The 23395-nt window shown below is 40.2% G+C and overlaps 1 protein-coding gene across 1 annotated transcript in view; it reads left to right on the top strand.

Annotated features, from left to right (window-relative positions):
* The window catches only part of AK5 (adenylate kinase 5), a 164723-nt gene that overhangs the window by 83677 nt on the left and 57651 nt on the right, over positions 1–23395 (top strand). The window contains exon 8 of the mRNA XM_054037166.1: positions 5164–5240. Coding sequence (XP_053893141.1) covers positions 5164–5240 — 77 coding nt within the window. The remainder of the gene's footprint in view (positions 1–5163; positions 5241–23395) is intronic.

Raw genomic sequence — 23395 nt, 5'->3', positions numbered from 1 at the left:
TACTAAGAATGAACTCTCAATTTACAAGATAGCATAAATGCTGCCCTTTGTGTTGAAGATGCAAAGTTTAGCACAAAAGCAAATAAAATTGTTTGAAGTACTTTCTTCCTTCAATAACTTCTTCCTCTTTGTGGAGCTGATTATTTAGCTAAGGGAGCTCCAATAAAGAAGTAAACTGAAATTTTTAAAAAATGTACTCAACTGTAATAAAATCCTTTCCATTTGTCCCCTTTGGAAAACAGTATACATGAAAATTAACTGATTTCTCCCCAGCCCCATATACACATACATGTCAAAACTGAAAGAGGTATTTCAGGTTATAAATGCACCTTTTCAGATCAGGTCTTGGTTTTTGCATTCTGTGACCCCATTCCAGCATAACATTTAAGCATTTGTGTAACTTTAAGCACATGAGTAGCCCATTGAAGTCAATAGGATAACTGAGATATCTATGGGTAGCTCTGATGTAAATTGTCATGTGCTTAATGTTAAGCAAGCATTTAAATGCTGTAATGGAATGGGACAATGGAACGCAAAATGATCCACACCAGCTAAGGATGTACCCCTTGGTGTTAACCATGTGCTAAAGTGCTTTGCAGCCTATATCTGTGTACAAGCTTAACATTAGGAAGAAAGATGCAAAAAAAAAAAAAACCCAATATTATTTAAACCTTTGTTTATGATTGCAGGGTATTACCAGACCACTGCTATATATAGACTAGCCATGAACATGCACTGATATTTTAAAGAAAACATTTGACAACTCTTTCTTCATCCACTTATTTGCCTGGTCCTGAGTTCAGAATTCTTTATTTCCCCATTAATACTGATGACAGCAACACCAGTTTAGCATAAGCCTCCTGAAACTTGGTACAGAAAGTTTTAAGCAAACTTGGGTTGAGACTTAGAACATCCACCATCCCTCTGACTTCCCCCACATCTTTCAAGGTCTTCTAGTGTGTCAGTGGCAGTTCCCATCCCCATCTTCATCACTTCCATTATTTATACAGGTTGATCAACTAGCCCTCTCCGACTCCCATTCTCCTTAGTGGATGTCCAGCAAGCCTGCTGTCTTCCCCTACCATCCCTGTAGTAGCAGGCTTTAGTGTGGGTCCAACAAGTTAGGTGTGCTCCCCCTAACAGTACAGTTAGACTGGCAAACTACCTACCCCATTCTCCACTCCTATCAATACTGCAGCAATGGTGTCCAAAAGCTCCACTATGTCCCTACTGCTTTTCCTTATTCTTGCAATAGCCTCTTACTACAGTGTACTGCAGGGCATCTCTTTTAGGTTTTTTTATTTCACTCACCAAAAGCATAGCTCTCTGTAGAATATTCAGAGAGTGACAGATGGTTTTCCTTTCGCTAAGTTCTCAGTGAAAACAAGAAAGAAAAAAAATATCTCCATTATCGTACCCTTTCTTGAACCTTGCAGAAGAGTTGGGACTTCTGCAGAGAAAACAAGCCTCACAGTTCAAGGAAAAACTGCCTTAGACAATTTTCCATGTTAAAAATACAGAACTATTATGGCTTTTCTAGTTTAAAATATATTGTGTGTGACCATTAACTTTCAGCCCAATCTTTACATTAAAAGTTTGTGGTAGTCTATTTCCCTAAAAAGGACGTAGCTTCTAAATTCAATATTTAATGTTAATGTTCCTAGTTAGGGAGGAGACATACTGCTCCCAGTAGATAAGGAATATTAGCGATAGTTAATCAAATATTGTAAAAAAGTGCCTTTAAAAATATTTGGCAGTTCAAGGTAGGTCATTCTCAATCAAGTTTCAGGCTTAGTTGTCTACCTTGATGCAATATTAAGATTGAGACTTCAGTTGCATAAAATACAAGAAACTTAATTAAGCTTCTCAAAGTAATCTTAATTCTGTCCTCTTGCACCTATCTATAAAAACAGGTATTTTCATTAGAACACCTCACAAAACACCTATACCAATGTACAGAATGCAGCACAGGTGCATCTCCGGTTATAAAGATGGGAAAAGTGTAATCCCTTTCCATTATATTAATATAACAAATTGTTAACGTATACAAGAACATTTTTTTTAAAAACCCACACAAACAGATGGTGGGCCAATCCATCCCTGGTGTAAATCCCATAAAGTCAATAAGCTGCATCAAGGATGAATTTGGCCAATTATAATATAGATTGCACATTAAACAGCATTGGAGTCATCTCCTTTTACAAAGCTTTATGGTTTTACTCATCATGCTATCCAGTTCTGCTCCTCATGTTCTCTCTCTTATTGTTCATCTCACCACCTACACAGATTATTGCTATGTAAATGTTAAAAATAAACAAAAATAGCTGATGCTTAAATGAATTGGGAACTACAAAACAGTAAAGCCTTTGGGGATAGTGCATGATACAGACAGCTCTCCATATACACAGTAAAATAAGGATTAGCTTTAATAGTGAAAAAAAACATTTAATCAAAAGATCTGTGGCAGCGTTAAGACTATGGCCTTGGCTACACTTGCAAGTTACAGCACAATAAAGCAGCCCCAGGCACCCTAGCTCACTACCCGTCCACACTGGCAAGGCACATAGAGCGCTCTGACTCTGCAGCTACAGCGCTGCTGGTACTCCACCTCGGCCACGGCACCAGTGTGAACGAGGTGTTGCGTTACTGCGTTGTGATCAGCCTCCGGAAACGTCCCATAATCCCCTTAAGTCAAGTGACCACTTTTGTTATTGTGAAATCAGCTGCAGGAATGCGGAAATGCCCTTTCAAAGCTCCGTTTCGGAGAAGCTGGCTGCTCATCAGCTCCAAAAAAAAGCAAACATTTACTGTTTGCTTTGAGTGAGTGAGAGGCGGGGCGGGGTCTGAACTTACAAGACAGCATGCTGACACACTCTCAGCACCCCAAAAACCCACTCTCTCTCCCCACATACACACAACACACTCCCTGTCACACTCCACCCCACCCCCATTTGAAAAGCACGTTGCAGTCATAAGAACACAACATAAGAACATAAGAACGGCCGTACCGGGTCAGACCAAAGGTCCATTTAGCCCAGTATCCTATCTAGCGACAGTGGCCAATGCCAGGTGCCCCAGAGGGAGTGGACCAACAGGCAATGATCAAGTGATCTCTCTCCTGCCATCCATCTCCATCCTCTGACAAACAGAGGCTAGGGACACCATTCCTTACCCATCCTGGCTAATAGCCATTAATGGACTTAACCACCATGAATTTATCCAGTTCTCTTTTAAATGCTGTTATAGTCCTAGCCTTCACAACCTCCTCAGGTAAGGAGTTCCACAAGTTGACTGTGTGCTGCGTGAAGAAGAACTTCCTTGTATTTGTTTTAAACCTGCTGCCTATTAATTTCATTTGATGACCCCTAGTTCTTGTATTATGGGAATAAGTAAATAACTTTTCCTTATCCACTTTCTCCACATCACTCATGATTGTATATACCTCTATCATATCCCCCCTTAGTCTCCTCTTTTCCAAGCTGAAGAGTCCTAGCCTCTTTAATCTTTCCTCATATGGGACCCGTTCCAAACCCCTAATCATTTTGGTTGCCCTTTTCTGAACCTTTTCTAGTGCCAGTATATCTTTTTTTAGATGAGGAGACCACATCTGTATGCAGTATTCGAGATGTGGGCGTACCATCAATTTATATAAGGGCAATAATATATTCTCAGTCTTATTCTCTATCCCCTTTTTAATGATCCCTAACACTTGCATGCTGGGATAGCTGCCCATAATGCACCGCTCCCAATGCCGCTGCAAGTGCCGCAAATGTGGCCACGCCAGTGCGCTTGAAGCTGTCAGTGTGGACAGACTGCAGTGCTTTCCTACTGCGATCTACGAAGGCAGGTTTAACTCAGAGCGCTCTACATCTGCAAGTGTAGCCATGCCCTATGTGGTCAATAGTGCCTGTTCCTCCCGAAGATATTTTGCTGCATGATCACACATGCAACCCAACAGAACATCATTCCTGCTTCCCCATCCATAACCCTGACTGATGACAGCGGGTCACAACAAAAATTATATTTATTAGCTGTTCTAGTGTTCTTCACTGCTCCCAAATTGGTAAATGGTGCTTGGGCCCTCAGCGGGCTTCTTGGCAGCTAATTTGGAGCTGCAATCTAGAACGGACTCAAAATTTGGGTCCTAGATTTTCTCATTATTTGAAATTGTTATAACGTTAGGGTTTAAAATTCTGTAAATAAGTGGAGTGATGACAAGTTGAAAGTTAAATAAGAGTAGTAAATTTTGTTTTTAATTAGTCTACTGAAGTGATGGCAAAAAACTAGAAGATATACTGAGTTTATATCACGAACTCAAATAATCTTGTAACAATGTGCCCATTGAAACTTTCATAAGTCCCAAATAGTGGTGGGCTGTGATGAGCTATGAAAGGGGCTAAATTATTACTCCAGTAGAGGGAACAGGGAACCCTTCCTTTCCCCAGAACACAGGGGACTGCCATAATCCATCTGCCAGCATTGGTGAGTTGTTGCTGGCAGAATTGGTGGTCCCAGAATAGATGTTTCTGGGATGCAGGTGCTAGGGGCCTGCCTCTATCCTATATGTTGGTACATCTGGACTAAGAGATTGATAGATGTTCCTACCACACCAGTTTAGCCCTGGACACCTCCAGTACCTCTGGAGGTATTGAGTCCTATTTTTCCAATGCCCTGCAGTCATTTACATCAGAGCAAAGCAAATGTAAAATGCAACCATTCTGATTTACTAGTATACACAAAGTAGATTATGTCGTTCTCAGTCTATTGAGGACCATTAATTGATCCCTTTGTGTATAAAATTATGTTTACTCTTCACCAACTTTATAGTTAATTAAAATTCCAGTAACATTTTTGTAGTGCATTGCACAGTGTACAACACTTTGCAGAATACATGAAAGGCACTGTAATTCAGACAGTATACTAATCACATTAGCCACTCATTATTAGGATTGTTGTAGCTTTTAAAAGACATCTCTAAAGAACAATCACACAGATTGGTATTCTTTCACATACAAGTGACTCCTTGGATAAGTTTTGTTTAAAAAAAAAAAACATATGGACAATGAAAGAAGCAGATTGAGATTGGAAATATAACTATGTCCCATCATGTAAAGTGAAAACTGCCAGTCCATTTCTGAAGTTTCATTTCCTTTCATATTTTAGGGCCAAATGTACTTGATCTGAGTCTGATTATGGATTCTGGAGATATCGCTGATACCGAATTTGACTTTGAAGACCAGGTAATTGCTTATTTAAGTATCTCTTCTCACACACACCTGCACACATACACGCCCCCCGCATACTTTAGTCTCTTCACTCATTGCTTTCTAGTTTATGTATATGCTTTGTTTTGCCTGAGAAAGAGGAATGAAATGAATAGTTACACTTAAGGGCTTTCGTTGTGCCATGTAAGCAAATATGTCATAGTGAAGTAGCTATCTGCTTATGGGAAAGCAATGAAGATTACTTTGGTTTCAAAGCCCTATTCTCCATCCCTTACATTTTGCAGTTTTCTCCATGCAATTCAGAATGGTGGCACATGTGGTTCTGTCAAGCTCGATTTCCCTGCCTCTCTAGGTGTATCCCATTTAGAGTAGGAGCAATGGTTAAACATATTTTAGAGGAGATGGGTTAAAAAGAAAAAGGTGAGGAATGTAACCAAAACCCAAGCAAACATATTCTCCATTTGAAATGGAGTTTTAAAAAAGTGTTTGTGTTAAGAGCAACCCTCCTATCAACTACAATCTCATCGCTGTTGCGGGGTCCAATTCAGACAGCCTTTTCCAAGGCCATGGAAAAAGAGGTGGTCAGACGGTGTGTCACCCTACTCCTTAACCCATGGAGGTATGAAAAGGCAGGACCTAGAGTCAAAGGATGGGCTCAGCCTGTTTATAGTATGTATGTGCCCTGCCCTAGTTTCCCCTCCTCTCTCACAGGTTACTCCTGCCATGGCAAAACCAGTCTGGAAGGGACTATGCATAGAGCCACAGCTTGTCACAATACAGGTCCAGACTAGAGTTACGGTATGCCACACATCTGTTAGAGAAATGAAAAAGGGCCTGAATATTGTTCTGTTAAGTATATCATCATTGAAAGATTGAATAAGGTCAGAAAATCTCTGCTGAGGGCCATCTCTCTATTGCACTAGCATATTTTAAAATTAGATTTTTATAATTCTGCCTTTCACATTTTCATTTCCTCATTTGCATATTTGTTCTTCGGTTTTCTTTTGCCAAATCTGATGCAAACACCTTCAAAGTCTAATATATTCTACCCTCACTTACTCCTCCTCCAGTTTTACTCCCAGTCCTTTCTCTTAACTGTTCTTTACAGTCTTCCCATTCCCAGCTTTTTGACTCGGTCTCACTTCTGTCCATCAAGCAGCCTTGCTCTCCCTTCCAAACCTTCCTTAAAGCACACACTTCCACCAGTCGTTCCTAAGTTGGCCTCTTTACCAATGAGCTCCTTAAGTTTCCTTTAGTTTTGCCTTGTCTTGGTTAGGTCTAACTCTTTAGGGCAGAGAGAGGGTCTGTTAGCTTTGTAATGCAGAGTGTACCATTGCAGTGCTACACAAATCCATAAAAGAATAATCATGCATTTCTAATTTTTAAACGACAGATATGTGGGTTCCCTTGGCAAAGTAGGAGTCCCTGGAGAAACAGCACACCTTAGTCCACAATCTGTGGACATAAAACCAAATTATTTTAACTGGTCCTTAAAAGTGCAGCTCATGGTTACAAAACAAGATTAACAGGAAAAAGTATGTGAAATTGCTAATTTCATAGTATTGTCATTGCATGTATGGTTGGGTTTGGAGGCGGAGGGTTAAACTTATTTGTTTTTTAGCCGTATGTTTTGTTAAGAAGGCTGATATGGCACCATATACAATTCATTAATTGCAAGTCTTCCTCCCATTGCTTGGGGTTGACTGTCATTCCTGCCCAGAGCAGCAAATTATCAGGTTGGCAATGAAGCAAGATTGTTGTCAACTAGGGAAAGAAGGAGAGGAAAAAAGCGGATTTGAAAACCTCCTAGCCAAAAGCACCAGAAACATCTGGTGCAGTTTTAAAGCAGCTCATTGATAATGGCTGCCTTCATCCGGTAGTGGGAATTACTAATATGGCCATTGATTCAAAGGTCAGGAAAACAGGTCAAGTAAAAAAAATAAAACCCACAAGACAGATTTCTATTATTATTGATTGTTGTGTCTCTAAATCTGTGATGGGCATTTTACAGAAATGGATAGGAGAAACCCAGTTCTATCCAGAAGCACTTACAATCTAAATTTAGGCATGACACAAAAGTGAGGGAATATATGAAAGAAAGGAAGAGAGAGATTAGGATATGGGTTACAATCATTATGTACGTACACATCTGAAAGACTAAATTAGAAATGATCCTCAATATAAGGTAATGTAAAATGAAGTAGATTACTAGACTATGTGGAACTGCTTGTATTCAGTGCTGGAACACATTTTGACTAGGACAGTGACTTAATACCCCAGTGACTTACTGCGTGACACATTATTTAGTAATTGTCTCAAGCACCAACAGCCTCTACAATGCGTCTCTCAAGTGAGGTAGGGATGCATGTCTAGATACAAGTGTGTCATGTGAGGATATTATTGCATAGAACAGCTATCAGGAGGAATGAGAGGGGTAAGTGGGTTGGTTTCCAAGCAACCTTATGCAGCTGAGCTGCTAAAATAATGGTTGAGATTTAGCAGAACATCTTGGTAGCCACTGAGCAATTAGAGATAAATGCATTTGTGAGTTACTGCTATAAGGCATGTGCTGCTTTCATTGGGGCAGATCCTCAGCAGGGACTGAGTAGCATTTGGCTCAGCTGAAATGGAGGCACACACTAAATTTTGGGCGTGCTCTGTATCAGAATGATCCCTGAAGTAAATTAGGGCAGCGTAAGGATGTCATTATGTTATGCCACTTGCTAATGGCTCACTGGGGGACCTTCTGGCAGCCAAGAATGATCTCACCCACACACACCCTGGTACTGGCAGCCGGGAGGGTGAAGTGGGTTAGGAACCTCTAAGACTACGCCACCCAAGGATTCCCCCACATGGAGGAGATCTTCCAGTGGACAGCTCTGCTGACTTCAGCATTAACTGCAGATCAAGATTGGGCTCTCTTTTTTGTAGTTTTAAACTGATTCTGTATATTTTACACCTTTATAACGTAAATTAGAACAAATTGCTTATAACTAATCAATAAACAAGCTGGCTGTTCCCCGCTTGCTATTCATGAATGCATTAGGAGCCTGAATATTTGCACCTCGGTAAGATCCCGAAACATTGTAAGGCAACACAAGGGAGGCCACGTAAATTGAAGAAATTTGCAAAAGCAAATTTTCAGATAAGAATTACATTTCCATTCCTACTCATATCTGGAACTAATAGGTCTAACAAACTGGTTCTGCGACAGAGATGATGTAGACAGGTATTTTAGAAACACTGTTTAGAGAACAGTTCTGAAAAAAGACCACACAGTGCATCCAGCTCATAATGTCTTGTGAAAGAATGAACCAAATTCCACTTTGTTGCTTTACTCATATCTTTTATTGATGCACTGTCCCTAAAAAAAATCTCATGCAGACAATTTTTAGGACCATTCAGATCTGACTATTCCTCTTTTTCTAGGCCATGATTTCTAAGCCTATCAGAAGGTAGATCCAATTACAGAAGTCATGCACTGCATCCTATGCCAAATCATGAAGTCTGAACTGCAGCAGCTGAATTTCTTTCCTTTGCCAAAAGTCTTTCTAGGCTGGCGTCCTGATGGGCACATACATCGGAGATGATGTATCCTGTTTAAATATAAAATACCCCATGTTGACGTGTATTAGGACTGTAACAATGGGCCTGCCAGAGGGGTATAATGCCCTTGTAATGCTATACATGATGAACTAGAAATAAGAAGACATTTATTGTTAAGCTAGAGAAGCACTTCAGATCCTCCACATCCAAAGTATTGCTCCTGAAATTTTTCAAATGTATTCATTAGATTAAGTCAGAACTCACTCAGCTAAAAGATCGTAATACAACAATGTGGAAGAAGTGATTTCTTCATAGTTCTTCTCATTCAGTAACATTTTACAGCAGCATTTAAAACTGCAAGCTCACCTTAGAGTTAATGAGTATTTAAACTCAACAAGAATATTCCCAAGCTAATAATTTTACCTTCATGTGAGAGAAACCATATCTACAACCTTTTAAAGCAGTACAAAACTGCTTATCCTCAACTTAAAATGCTCAAACATCTCAAATTCACCCTTATCTTCATTCTCCATCTAATTTGTAACCATAATTCCCGAATGAGATTTGTGATTCTTAGGTTTCTCACCGAGATATCGTTCTTCAGCTGCGCATTCGCCACAATTTCTACTTCAAAACCCTTGGATCAAACAAAGCTCCAGCCTATCCACTGCTCCTCATCTAAGCACCAACCTTTAATTTCCATTCACATCTTTTAATATCCCAGGCAGTGAACTAATTCATCTAATTTGGATACGTTACTCTCCGTTGATAACAAATCCTAATGCTGTGCAAGGTCGCATTACTTAAGGCAATCAGATCTAGTGAAACTGTGTTTACTTCGCTGCAGTTAGTCCACTATCATACCTGGTCTACCGCCCTTTAAAAAAAAAAAAAAAAAACACACCATATGGGTGGGCAGATGGGAGCATTCCTAGCAAATGGAAGAACTAGGGCTGGATGTCCCTGCCTCCTGCAAGTTCCCTGCAATTAAAGGCGGGGAGGAGCTGCTATTTAGGCAGCCAAGCAATTAGGTCTCCTTCATTAAAGAAAATGACAGCACCCAATGACCCAACTGAAAAATAGAGAGCTGGAGAAAAGCTCCTGCTATTTCTACTCATACCAGGACCCCATCCTTGGTTTCTCATCCTGGGAGGTAACAGGATTGCTTATGGCAATGGAAATATATGCATCCGAAGAAGTGGGCTGTAGTCCACGAAAGCTTATGCTCTAATAAATGTGTTAGTCTCTAAGGTGCCACAAGTACTCCTGTTCTTTTTGCGGATACAGACTAACACGGCTGCTACTCTGAAACCTGTCATATTTTTATTGTATTCTCCCAATTTCTAATACTCATTTTTAGAAATATTGTTATTTCTATTATCTGTTTTATTTAATAAAGAAATATTTGCATTACAGACAATGCAGGTGTGTGCATCTCTCGCGTGCAGTCTTTGATTACAGAATTGCTTTCTGGCATGGCTATATTGTCTTACTGTTCACTGTATTCCATTATGCTTACTATTGAGTTTCTTGGCCTTGCCAGAGAACTAGTCGCTATTGTGCCATTTGATGTTAGGACTCAGACATGTTTTATCTTTCAAAATTCAGTAGTTATTTTGAAGTCTACCATGTGGTCTAATTTGAGCACATTCAGGCCAAACAAGAATGTAGATTAATTGGAACCAGTGAATCACGTCAAAGAGCTTCAGAATGAAGTAGCAAATTATTTTCTTGTGAAAGGCAAAGCTTTTATGGACTGATTCAACCAGCCTGTAGAGTAAGAATATGCCCTCATTAGATAAAGAAGAATTGTGTCTAGAAAATAGGTTTCAGAGTAACAGCCGTGTTAGTCTGTATCCGCAAAAAGAAGAACAGGAGTACTTGTGGCACCTTAGAGACTAACAAATTTATTAGAGCATAAGCTTTCGTGGACTACAGCCCACTTCTTCGGATGCATAGAATGGAACATATATTGAGGAGATATATATACACACATACAGAGAGCATAAACAGGTGGGAGTTGTCTTACTAACTCTGAGAGGCCAATTAATTAAGAGAAAAAAAAAAAAACTTTTGAAGTGATAATCAAGCTAGCCGAGTACAGACAGTGTGATAAGAAGTGTGAGAATACTTACAAGGGGAGATAGTCAACGTTTGTAATGGCTCAGCCATTCCCAGTCCTTATTCAAACCGGAGTTAATTGTGTCTAGTTTGCATATCAATTCTAGCTCTGCAGTCTCTCTTTGGAGTCTGTTTTTGAAGTTTTTCTGTTGTAATATAGCCACCCGCAGGTCTGTCACTGAATGACCAGACAGGTTAAAGTGTTCTCCCACTGGTTTTTGAGTATTTTGATTCCTGATGTCAGATTTGTGTCCATTAATTCTTTTGCGTAGAGACTGTCCGGTTTGGCCAATGTACATGGCAGAGGGGCATTGCTGGCACATGATGGCATAGATCACATTGGTAGATGTGCAGGTGAACGAGCCCCTGATGGTATGGCTGATGTGATTAGGTCCTATGATGATGTCACTTGAATAGATATGTGGACAGAGTTGGCATCGGGGTTTGTTACAAGGATAGGTTCCTGGGTTAGTGGTTTTGTTCAGTGATGTGTGGTTGCTGGTGAGTATTTGCTTTAGGTTGGGGGGTTGTCTGTAAGCGAGGACAGGTCTGTCTCCCAAGATCTGTGAGAGTAAAGGATCATCTTTCAGGATAGGTTGTAGATCTCTGATGATGCGCTGGAGAGGTTTTAGTTGGGGGCTGAAGGTGACAGCTAGTGGTGTTCTGTTATTTTCTTTGTTGGGCCTGTCTTGTAGGAGGTGACTTCTGGGTACTCGTCTGGCTCTGTCAATCTGTTTTTTCACTTCAGCAGGTGGGTATTGTAGTTTTAAGAATGCTTGATAGAGATCTTGTAGGTGCTTGTCTCTATCCGAGGGATTGGAGCAAATGCGGTTATATCTTAGAGCTTGGCTGTAGACAATGGATCGTGTGGTGTGTCCTGGATGGAAGCTGGAGGCATGTAGGTAAGTGTAGCGGTCAGTAGGTTTCCGGTATAGGGTGGTATTGATGTGACCATCGCTTATTAGCACAGTAGTGTCCAGGAAATGGACCGCTTGTGTGGATTGATCTAGGCTGAGGTTGATGGTGGGATGGAAATTATTGAAATCATGGTGAAATTCCTCAAGGGCTTCTTTTCCATGGGTCCAGATGATGAAGATGTCATCAATGTAGCGCAAGTAGAGTAGGGGCGTTAGGGGACGAGAGCTAAGGAAGCGTTGTTCTAAGTCAGCCATAAAAATGTTGGCATATTGTGGGGCCATGCGGGTACCCATAGCAGTGCCGCTGACTTGAAGGTATATATTGTCCCCAAATGTGAAATAGTTGTGGGTGAGGACAAAATCACAAAGTTCAGCCACCAGGTTAGCTGTGACATTATCAGGGATACTGTTCCTGATAGCTTGTAGTCCATCTTTGTGTGGAATATTGGTGTAGAGGGCTTCTACGTCCATAGTGGCCAGGATGGTGTTTTCTGGAAGATCACCGATGGATTGTAGTTTCCTCAGGAAGTCAGTGGTGTCTCGAAGATAGCTGGGAGTGCTGGTAGCGTAGGGTCTTAGGACAGAGTCTACATAACCAGACAAGCCTGATGTTAGGGTGCCAATGCCTGAGATGATGGGGCGTCCAGGATATCATTATCACTTCAAAAGTTTTTTTTTTTTTTCTCTTAATTAATTGGCCTCTCAGAGTTAGTAAGACAACTCCCACCTGTTTATGCTCTCTGTATGTGTGTATATATATCTCCTCAATATATGTTCCATTCTATGCATCCGAAGAAGTGGGCTGTAGTCCACGAAAGCTTATGCTCTAATAAATTTGTTAGTCTCTAAGGTGCCACAAGTACTCCTGTTCTTCTTTTTGCGGATACAGACTAACACGGCTGTTACTCTGAAACTTGTCATTATGCAAGGCACTGCATTTAGCCGTATGGAATGGAAATCCATCAACCTCATGAAAAAACTCGTACAGATACAGACAGACATCATCTTCCTTTCCAAATGCAAGCAGATGGACATCATACCAAAAGGACTAAAGGTAAAAAATCCATTACAATCTACATATCACACAGACTATGCTGAGAGACTGTGTCACACACTCTCAAAGAAACTGCGAAACCACCTGATCAGCATCCTATACAGCAAACAGGGAAAGATTAAGAATGAGCTCTCAGAACTGGATACTCTCATAAGAAACCAACCTTCCACACAAACTTCCTCATGGATAGACTTTAGAAAAACCAGACAAGCCATTTACAACACAAACTTTGCCTCTCTACAAAGGAAAAAGGACACTAAACTATCTAAACTGCTACATGCCACAAGCAGCCACAACAGTAGCTCCCTTAACCCACCCAGCAATATTGTTAATCTTTCCAGCTATACTCTTAGCCCAGCAGAAGAGTCTGTCCTATCTCGGGGCCTCTCCTTTTGTCCCTCCAGACCCATGAATATGATACAGTTCTGCGGTGACCTAGAATCCTACTTTCGACGTCTCCGACTCAAAGAATATTTCCAACATACCTCTGAACAGCATACTAACCCACAGAATCCTCCCTACCAGCACTACAAAAAAAAAAAGGATTCTGCATGGACTCCTCCGGACGGTCGAAACAACAGACTGGATTTCTACATAGATTGCTTCCGTCGACGTGCAAAGGCTGAAATTGTGGAAAAGCAACATCACTTGCCACATAACCTCAGCCATGCTGAACACAACGCCATCTACAGCCTCAGAAACAACCCTGACATCATAATCAAAAAGGCTGACAAAGGAGGTGCTGTCGTCATCATGAATAAATTGGAATATGACCAGGAGGCTGCTAGACAGCTCTCTAACACCACATTCTACAGGCCATTATCCTCTGATCCCACTGAAGATTACCTAAAGAAACTACACCATCTGCTAAAAAAACTCCCTGACAAAGCACAGGAACAAATCCGTACAGACACATGCCTAGAACCCCGACCAGGGGTATTCTATTTGCTACCCAAGATCCATAAACCTGGATATCCTGGACGCCCCATCATCTCAGGCATTGGCACCCTAACATCAGGCTTGTCTGGTTATGTAGACTCTGTCCTAAGACCCTACGCTACCAGCACTCCCAGCTATCTTCGAGACACCACTGACTTCCTGAGGAAACTACAATCCATCGGTGATCTTCCAGAAAACACCATCCTGGCCACTATGGACGTAGAAGCCCTCTACACCAATATTCCACACAAAGATGGACTACAAGCTATCAGGAACAGTATCCCTGATAATGTCACAGCTAACCTGGTGGCTGAACTTTGTGATTTTGTCCTCACCCACAACTATTTCACATTTGGGGACAATATATACCTTCAAGTCAGCGGCACTGCTATGGGTACCCGCATGGCCCCACAATATGCCAACATTTTTATGGCTGACTTAGAACAACGCTTCCTTAGCTCTCGTCCCCTAACGCCCCTACTCTACTTGCGCTACATTGATGACATCTTCATCATCTGGACCCATGGAAAAGAAGCCCTTGAGGAATTTCACCATGATTTCAATAATTTCCATCCCACCATCAACCTCAGCCTAGATCAATCCACACAAGCGGTCCATTTCCTGGACACTACTGTGCTAATAAGCGATGGTCACATCAATACCACCCTATACCGGAAACCTACTGACCGCTACACTTACCTACATGCCTCCAGCTTCCATCCAGGACACACCACACGATCCATTGTCTACAGCCAAGCTCTAAGATATAACCGCATTTGCTCCAATCCCTCGGATAGAGACAAGCACCTACAAGATCTCTATCAAGCATTCTTAAAACTACAATACCCACCTGCTGAAGTGAAAAAACAGATTGACAGAGCCAGACGAGTACCCAGAAGTCACCTCCTACAAGACAGGCCCAACAAAGAAAATAACAGAACACCACTAGCTGTCACCTTCAGCCCCCAACTAAAACCTCTCCAGCGCATCATCAGAGATCTACAACCTATCCTGAAAGATGATCCTTTACTCTCACAGATCTTGGGAGACAGACCTGTCCTCGCTTACAGACAACCCCCCAACCTAAAGCAAATACTCACCAGCAACCACACATCACTGAACAAAACCACTAACCCAGGAACCTATCCTTGTAACAAACCCCGATGCCAACTCTGTCCACATATCTATTCAAGTGACATCATCATAGGACCTAATCACATCAGCCATACCATCAGGGGCTCGTTCACCTGCACATCTACCAATGTGATCTATGCCATCATGTGCCAGCAATGCCCCTCTGCCATGTACATTGGCCAAACCGGACAGTCTCTACGCAGAAGAATTAATGGACACAAATCTGACATCAGGAATCAAAATACTCAAAAACCAGTGGGAGAACACTTTAACCTGTCTGGTCATTCAGTGACAGACCTGCGGGTGGCTATATTACAACAGAAAAACTTCAAAAACAGACTCCAAAGAGAGACTGCAGAGCTAGAATTGATATGCAAACTAGACACAATCAACTCCGGTTTGAATAAGGACTGGGAATGGCTGAGCCATTACAAACGTTGACTATCTCCCCTTGTAAGTATTCTCACACTTCTTATCACACTGTCTGTACTCGGCTAGCTTGATTATCACTTCAAAAGTTTTTTTTTTTTTCTCTTAATTAATTGGCCTCTCAGAGTTAGTAAGACAACTCCCACCTGTTTATGCTCTCTGTATGTGTGTATATATATCTCCTCAATATATGTTCCATTCTATGCATCCGAAGAAGTGGGCTGTAGTCCACGAAAGCTTATGCTCTAATAAATTTGTTAGTCTCTAAGGTGCCACAAGTACTCCTGTTCTTCTTTTTTAGAAAATAGGTGGAAGCTTACAATCTGAATATATGCTAACAAAGCAAGAATTAGTTTAAAAAAAAAAAAAAAAAAAACTACACTCCTGGTAACCTAGGAGAACATGCCTTAGTCAAGGGGATAAAATCCAGATGGACAAAAATACTTTGGGGAAAATTTGTAAAAATGCTGAGTGCCTGACTCTGGGCGCAATTTGCACACACATTTTTTGCCACAAAATAAATTGCCAGATCGGATGCAGGTTGTTTTCCCCACAGCAAACTACCTGATTTGAACCTGATTATGAATGCAAATAGCACTTACAAAATGGATGGAGATGGCCAAGTCTGTTGAAGATAAAAGAAAAAGTGTCAGAAATATATCAAAAAGGTTTTCTGTTCAGGAGTTCAGGCAATCTCCTGTATTAAGCAAATTGCATAACCTGATCTGTGCTGCAAAGGAAAAATGTTTTATAATTAGAAAATGTCCCAGGATTACTCAAAAAGCAACAAAAGAAAGAGGAAATAGAGGGAAAGAAACACTCTCAAAAACAGAATTACTCTACTAACCCAAAAAGCAAATTATTGATTAGAAAGCATGGCAACAACTCTTCAAGATGCATGGCTACACTATCACTTCCAGCCCAGAGTATGTAAAAAATTAGGTTTTAGGATACGCAAATATAAATGGAAAGGTATCAACCCAACCAATGAAAAACAGACTCCGTTGCTACCAAGAGTAGAGCAACATATCCATCCTGATCCTTTGTCATAACTAAATCTCAACTGATAAATGTCCAAGAGAGAATCAAAATGCCCTGGAAAAAATCCTAGTCAATACTGTAGCAGAACAATTTTCAAAGGATGGATAGACAGCAGTGAATTCAAATTCCCTTTTAGCCAAAGCTGTATGGATATCAAAGATCTTCTCTCTGCTTCTACCCATATTATCTCATTTGTCACATTATTTTGTCTCTCAGTTCCCCACTTCTGGAAGGCAAAACCCCTGGGAATAATCCAACACTACAGAGATGATACTTCAAGGGTTGAAATTACAACATGACAAAGAACATGGTTCCCACCTCTATCAGCTATACAAGAACTTTTAGTTTCCACTGGGACTTCTACATCAGTCCTTCAAGATATACAGTGATTAAATTATTTAAGAGGCTGGGTCAGACTGCAGGAGAATACACTATGATTTTTTAATGGTACTCCAGGACATAAAGTACTTACTAAAGTGGCAGTTGCATTCACATATGCTCTACAGCATTAATCATAAGGAATCTGACTTTAAAATATGACCATGAGCATCCAGAAGGTCACAGTCCTTCAGGCTTATCAACTCCAATGTTTTTGTTATGGGTTTTTCTCCCTCATTGTTATGCAGTGGCATCACTTCAGATTATAGATCCAGATTCTGCCTTTGGAAGGAGAGAGATTATAAACTGGAGGACACGAACGTCAATAAGAAAAAAATGAACATTCAAACCACAGCAGAGGTTCTAAAAATCTGTCCTAACTTTTGGCAGATGAAACATGCTTAACAGAAATCTACTGAAGCCAATGCACAATCTGTTCATTTTGAGTTACCATGGAAACTGTCCTATTAGGGGCTAAAAAAATCAGTTCTAGAAACAAAAGAACTGTAGTTTGCCTTGAACAAAGTGCTGCTTTAATATGCGCAAAACTAAATGTCTTTTTGGTACTTTTATTTCATTTTGTACATCTTTCGGGATTATTCAGTTATTTCAAAAGCGTACATTCTATACCAAATCCTATAGCTTCATTCTCCCTTGTGCAGGTTATTCCTACATAGGGGAATAGAAATGCCACCAGGCTCAACCTGCAGACTATCCTTGGAATTCTTCTGTCGGAAATAGAAGTGGTGTTTGCTTCCCCATACGTGGAAGACACAAGGCTCCACACCCAAACCCAAAGATCTTAGTGGGGAGCTGCCAGAGACAAGGTGAAGCTGCCTACTACCCCAAGCTAATTGCTTACTGGAGCCGTATTATCAGGGGCTTCCTAGAATCCCCCTCAGTTGGAATGTCATTGCATGGAGGGAAACCCATGCAAGTTACTGCAGATTTAAACATCCACAACTTCATTTTCCAAAAACCACTTGCATTTTAGGCTCCCCAGATTCTGTCAGCAGCAACGTCATGAAGTTTTGTTCTGTGACTTGTGGGGGGCAAAGAATCCAGTCCCCCTAGTGCCTCTAGGTTAGATGCTTAATGGCTTACAAAACTCTAATGCCTCCAGATATTAATACTGGGGCAGTGTACCGTCTCCCCATCTCTAGCATAGCGTGCTTCTGCGCAAGTATACTTGAGCTTATAACCTACAAGTGCCCAGTTTTCACTCATGCAGCGCTCCCACTGACTTCAAGATAGCAAGTACAGCAAGAGCAGGCACCAGTTCACTTTGGGCAATTCTTTGAAAAGAAATGCAACAATACAGACTATAAACTTTGTAAAGATGGCTGGTGCGTAAGCTCTATTTTATAAAGAATGTTAATGCTCATTATTCACACTCATACCTATTAGCAAATCTATACATTTACTTTTTAAACTGCAGTGTCTGCACAAGTTCTATTTTATTCTATTGGGTACAAAAATTGCTCTTTAAAATATTTATTCATATTGTGTCAAAGCAATAGAATGGCTCCTTTGGGTACAATGTATACGTTTTAAAAAATCCTTTGCATATTTGCTTGAGAGTCAGCATTTGTCATCAAATGCATCCTTCCTCCAGCTCTGCCTCCTGCTTGGCTCTCAGTGTCTCCTCCTTTGTGAGTTACATACTTTTGCAATACATTTTAGCAGAATTAAATTTGCTTTTCCATGTCCTTTGGCCAAGGGAAGTGTGGAGTGGCCTGGTTTGAGAACTCCTTCCTGGTAGGTCCTTCTCCAGGATGGAACTGCATGAAAATCACACTCAAAAGAAACTCTGGTTTTATAAAGAGTTATAAAAAAGTAGATAGAAAAAGGATTTAATACACTATAAATGGCTGTCTCAACAATATCTAGATTTATACATGGCCAAAAGATACACTAGATAAGGCTTTCTCAGTTTCAGAAGAGAAAACTAACAACTTACATCTTACTAAGAGCAAATTCTAGGATCTGATACCCTTTATCAGCAACCCTACATGCAGCCCCCTTTTCCTCTGATGCAGTCTGTTTCAGTAGCTCCTCACTTCCTGGTATCCCAGTGTCTTTCAGGCAGTAAACAATTAACATATTACAAGGGCCCTCTTTTCTGCAGATTTATTTCCTAGGAGTACATCTCTCCCCACTTTAAAGCAGTCTGTCCGGTACGCTTGGAGTGTGTATCTGCTCTTTTACACATGGCCGGTGAAATCTGGGCTCAACTATTCTGTGATGATAGCCAGTTATATTCATCATCTTAAAGGTCTCATCTTCTGTTCCAGGAGGTGTTTACTCATCATCTGGGCATACGTGCTGTCAGAAAGCCACACTCTCCCACCACCAAACCTTTTTCTGTAGTGCCAAAATATAACTGAGAAATTAAAGGAAAAGGGAGAGAGTTTTGTATCTGGACAGTACTATTTGACAATGATAGGTAAATAATACATAGGGTTATGGAGAGTTGCAAGTGGGTGAGGTTAGAGAAAAGCTAGGAGAACATGAAGTGAAAGAAAATGTGTTTTTGGCTGGGTACTGCTTATAGCACGATCTAGTAGGAAGCAAACATGTGCGTGAGGACTTTGGCTGCATTAAGGACTGTTGGATTTTAAAATGTGTTTTTCCCTCATTGTATGTGGATACTCCTGCTCCTGTATTATTTTAACTTTTGAGTTTCACTATTTTAATGTTGCATTATACACGTGGATATGAATAGAGAGGCTACATTAAAAACAAAAATTAAAATGATTAAAACCCCCAAGAAAATTAAAAGTGAAGGTTACATTCTGTCCTTGACTCAGGATTTTGGATCTTTTTATTCTCAAAACTACATGAGTTCAGGCATCCACTTTGAATTTCCTGTCTTTTTTAGTTTGCTTCATAGCCGTGGGGCTTATTTTTCAAAGCAGATTGCTATTTTTATGCTTCCTTTAGTTCGACTCTGTGCCCAAAATATAAAAAAGCATGTGTCTCCTTTTGGGAAGGACTGTTTCTGAACCAATAAAAGTTTCTCAGATAATAGTGTCACATTGAAATAGGAGGTAAGTTTAAGAATTTCTGGCCTGATTTTCAGATAGGCCAAGTACCCCCAGCTCCAAAGGATAGTATTTTATTTAAAAACAAAAAACAAACCCCAGAGCAATATGGAATGCAATAGCTTTTTTAAAAACAGCCCAAATCTCAATTAATGTTCCCCCACTGGCCTGAACGCTTTGTCCTTTATATAACTTTCAATACAGACCTTCTTCTTCTTTCCTGGAAGAAAACTCTGGTGGTGTGCAGTTCTCAGCCCATATGCAATCACATAGTAGCCAGAGACCACTTTCACCCTAGGTCTCTTTCAGGTGCTTTTCATATTTCAGTTTTCCACTGAATATTTTCATGTTATTTTCCCCTAGCTTATTTTTTCCAGCTTGTATCCCATTGTAGTTTTCTGCCAATATTTCTATTCTATCCCTCTGTTTTATTTCTCCATTCCCATTATTATTTGCATCTTTGCCCAGTTGATCATCTTCTGCAGATTTCCAATGTGCTGTGTAGTCCCTCTTCTTTATCACAGAAGAAGGAGTGTTTCTGCCAGCATAGGAACACCACATCCTGAAATGATATTAGCTGTAGTGACGGAAGTAATCTTCTGTCAGCATAGATGTGTCAAACACTGGGGTTTTTGTCAGCATAGCTATGTCAGGCAGGGATGTGAAAAAAAAAACACAGAAGAGGGCTTCTGGCAGCATAGTTAATGTCAAGAGGAATGTTCCTACACTGGCAGAACTCCTCCTGTTAGTGTGTACCACATCTACACTCGAAGCCAACATAGCTATATCGCCATAGTTGTGCCAGCATGAACTCTACAGGGCAGCCATAGCCTTTATTTCTAGACTTCTAGTGAGTTTCTAATCCACAGTACAATGGTTTTAATTCAAGCCAATTTGAATTAGTTTGTCGTTTAAGATTTTGTGAGGAACAAATGTGTTGTAAAAATCCCTTCACAACTAGTTGTTTAACATTGATCTGCAGAGTCTATTTAATTTATCTAAAGATACTGCTAATAGAATAAAAGTAAGGATAATACTGGCACATTCTTTACTACTTCCTAACTGTTCATACTCCTTTTCTTTCTCTCTTTTTTTTTTTTTTTTTTTTTTTTTTTTAAGGCTACTTTAAAAACACCCTTTAGGAGCTCAGATCTTTTAAAATCACTACTGGCTTTCTAGTTTCCCAGATATATTAATGATCCTAGGCCAAATCTGGTACTAGTCTTTAAAAGAAATAAGAAAGAGAAATCTTAGCAATTACTACTTAATCATCTAAATTCAATCCCTTGTAAAACAATAACAATGAGGAGTCTGGTGGCACCTTAAAGATTAACAGATATCTATTAGTCTTTAAGGTGCCACCAGACTCCTTTTTGTTTCTCTGATACTTTGTAAAACAATGAAATTGATGTTAAGAAAAGAAATCTGTGGAGACCTAAAGTATAATAGAACCAAGTCTAAGATAAAAAAAAAAAAACAGTACTGGTCTATATGTGGAAAACATACTAGACAAGCTTGATTGTAATGCTATTCAACCCCCCCCCCCCAAAAAAAAAAAAAACCAACAACCCAACCCTCTCCCCCAAATTCATAGATAAAAGGAATGCATGGGATGTAATGTAACTGGATCCTACAAGAGTCGTACTAGAAAGTTCATTCAGATTGAAAAGGTTCACTTGCAAGCCAAAGAGACTGAAAAGTGAAGTACCGTTAATAGAAGGTAGTCATAAGCCGAAAAGTAATAAAGTGGGACATAGGAGAGATTCTCCAATGGTGGGGTGTAAGGGATGCTTTATTTAGCATCTTTGTTAACAAGCTAGAACAGGAGCTAAACAGCTTGAACTTGCTGGTGGGATATGATGTGAAGTGTGGAGAAAACAGAAGTTATATTAACTTTCTTGAAATATAGCTGAAATCTTGTGCATAGGTTACCTTTCAAGAAAGGTACAATTGTTAATAACTTTAATTACTGAGATTATACAGATGACTGACTTGCTCAAGTCAACACATCAGGTTCCTCAAGTGGGGCCATGTTCACATGCAGGTACTTTATTCTTTATGTCCTTGCTGATGCCTGGCCACCATGCTAACTGGTTGGCCCGTTCACAGCAATTAGTTAGTCCATCATGTATGAGGTTTAGGATTTTTCTGCTCATTTCATTTGGAACTACAGTGCAATTGCCTTTAATTATGAGTCCATTTGATTTGCTTAATTGTCCACATACTGCAAAGTAGTCTCTTATTGCTCCCGGAGTGTCCTTTAGATACTTGGACCAGCCAGCCCAAATATAACTTAAAACTTCTTGAAGTTGCATGTCTGTCAAGATTACATAGCTGGAGTAGTCTCTTTTCTGACACTAGTCTGTATGCATCCACGGCATTCACAAATGCCTTTATATGTCATCTTTGAGTGGGTTGCAGGGCTCCATGTCAGAGTGTCTGCTACTACCAGATTTTTTCCAGAAATTTACTTTGCAATTGGGTTGAATCTCATTAATCTTATCAATAGATGCTGGCATTTCAGTACTGCTTGATTCAGGTCTTTTCCACTGATGAGAGTTACAAGCAATTTATGGTCTGCTATCAGTATAAAAGAATCCAATCCACAGAAACATGTACAAGTTTTCACATGCCCACATGCTTCCCAGGCTCTCCTTTCTAGTCTTTATTTGGCTCCATATCCACTATGTGTTGGATCCACTATGTGCCTTTAATAGTTCATCCGGTGGTTTGCTCATTGTAGAAAGGTCTTGTAGGTATAAACCTAGGTAATTCACCTTACCCAGAACACATCTCAGTTCTGGTACATTTGTTGATGCATTCAATTCTTGAATTGCTTTTTCTTTCTCATGGCTATGACTGATTTAATCTTTGTTTATTATCTGCCCCGCCCCCCAAAAAACACATTTGTCCTTGTTTAGCTTCCATTCAGAATGACTAATTAGTGGCTTAAAACTTCATTGCGGGTTTTGTTGTGTTCTTCCATCGAAGACTCATATTGCCTATGAAAAGTGCAACTCCATTTGTGTTTGTGAACTGTTCTGCCATCTTTCTTTGGAAAATTTCAGGTGAACTGGTAATCCCAAACAGCAATCTTCAAAAGCAAAATTTCCCAAAGTGAGTGATAAACGTAGTCAGTTTAGAACTCTGTCTAAACAAAATTTGCCAGAATCCACTTGAGGCATCCAGCTTGGAGAATACTGTAGCTACTTTCATTTGGGGGAGGAAATAATTCAGTGTTGGCAGTATATATTTTTCTCACAACTGCTTCATTCAGTATTTAAAGATCCACACATTTATATTTTTCCATTTTCTTTATAACCGGTACCATTGGGATACACCATGCTGTTGGCTTAGAGATTTTCTATGTAGTGCTAATCTGTTCCATTCTCTTTAATTCAATTTCTACTTTATGAAGCAATGGGATAGGAATCCTGCAAGATGTGTGTAGGCTGTCTGGTTCAGCATTGTCTGTCAATGTTATTTGTATGGGATCTCCTTTCAAAAGTCCAATATCACCAAATACTCCATCGAGTTCTTCAGCCTTTCTCACCGAGGCCCATCATG

This window comes from Malaclemys terrapin, chromosome 8 (assembly GCF_027887155.1).
Source record: "Malaclemys terrapin pileata isolate rMalTer1 chromosome 8, rMalTer1.hap1, whole genome shotgun sequence".
NCBI lineage: Eukaryota > Metazoa > Chordata > Testudines > Emydidae > Malaclemys > Malaclemys terrapin.
This window is presented reverse-complemented; position numbering and strand designations above follow the sequence as displayed.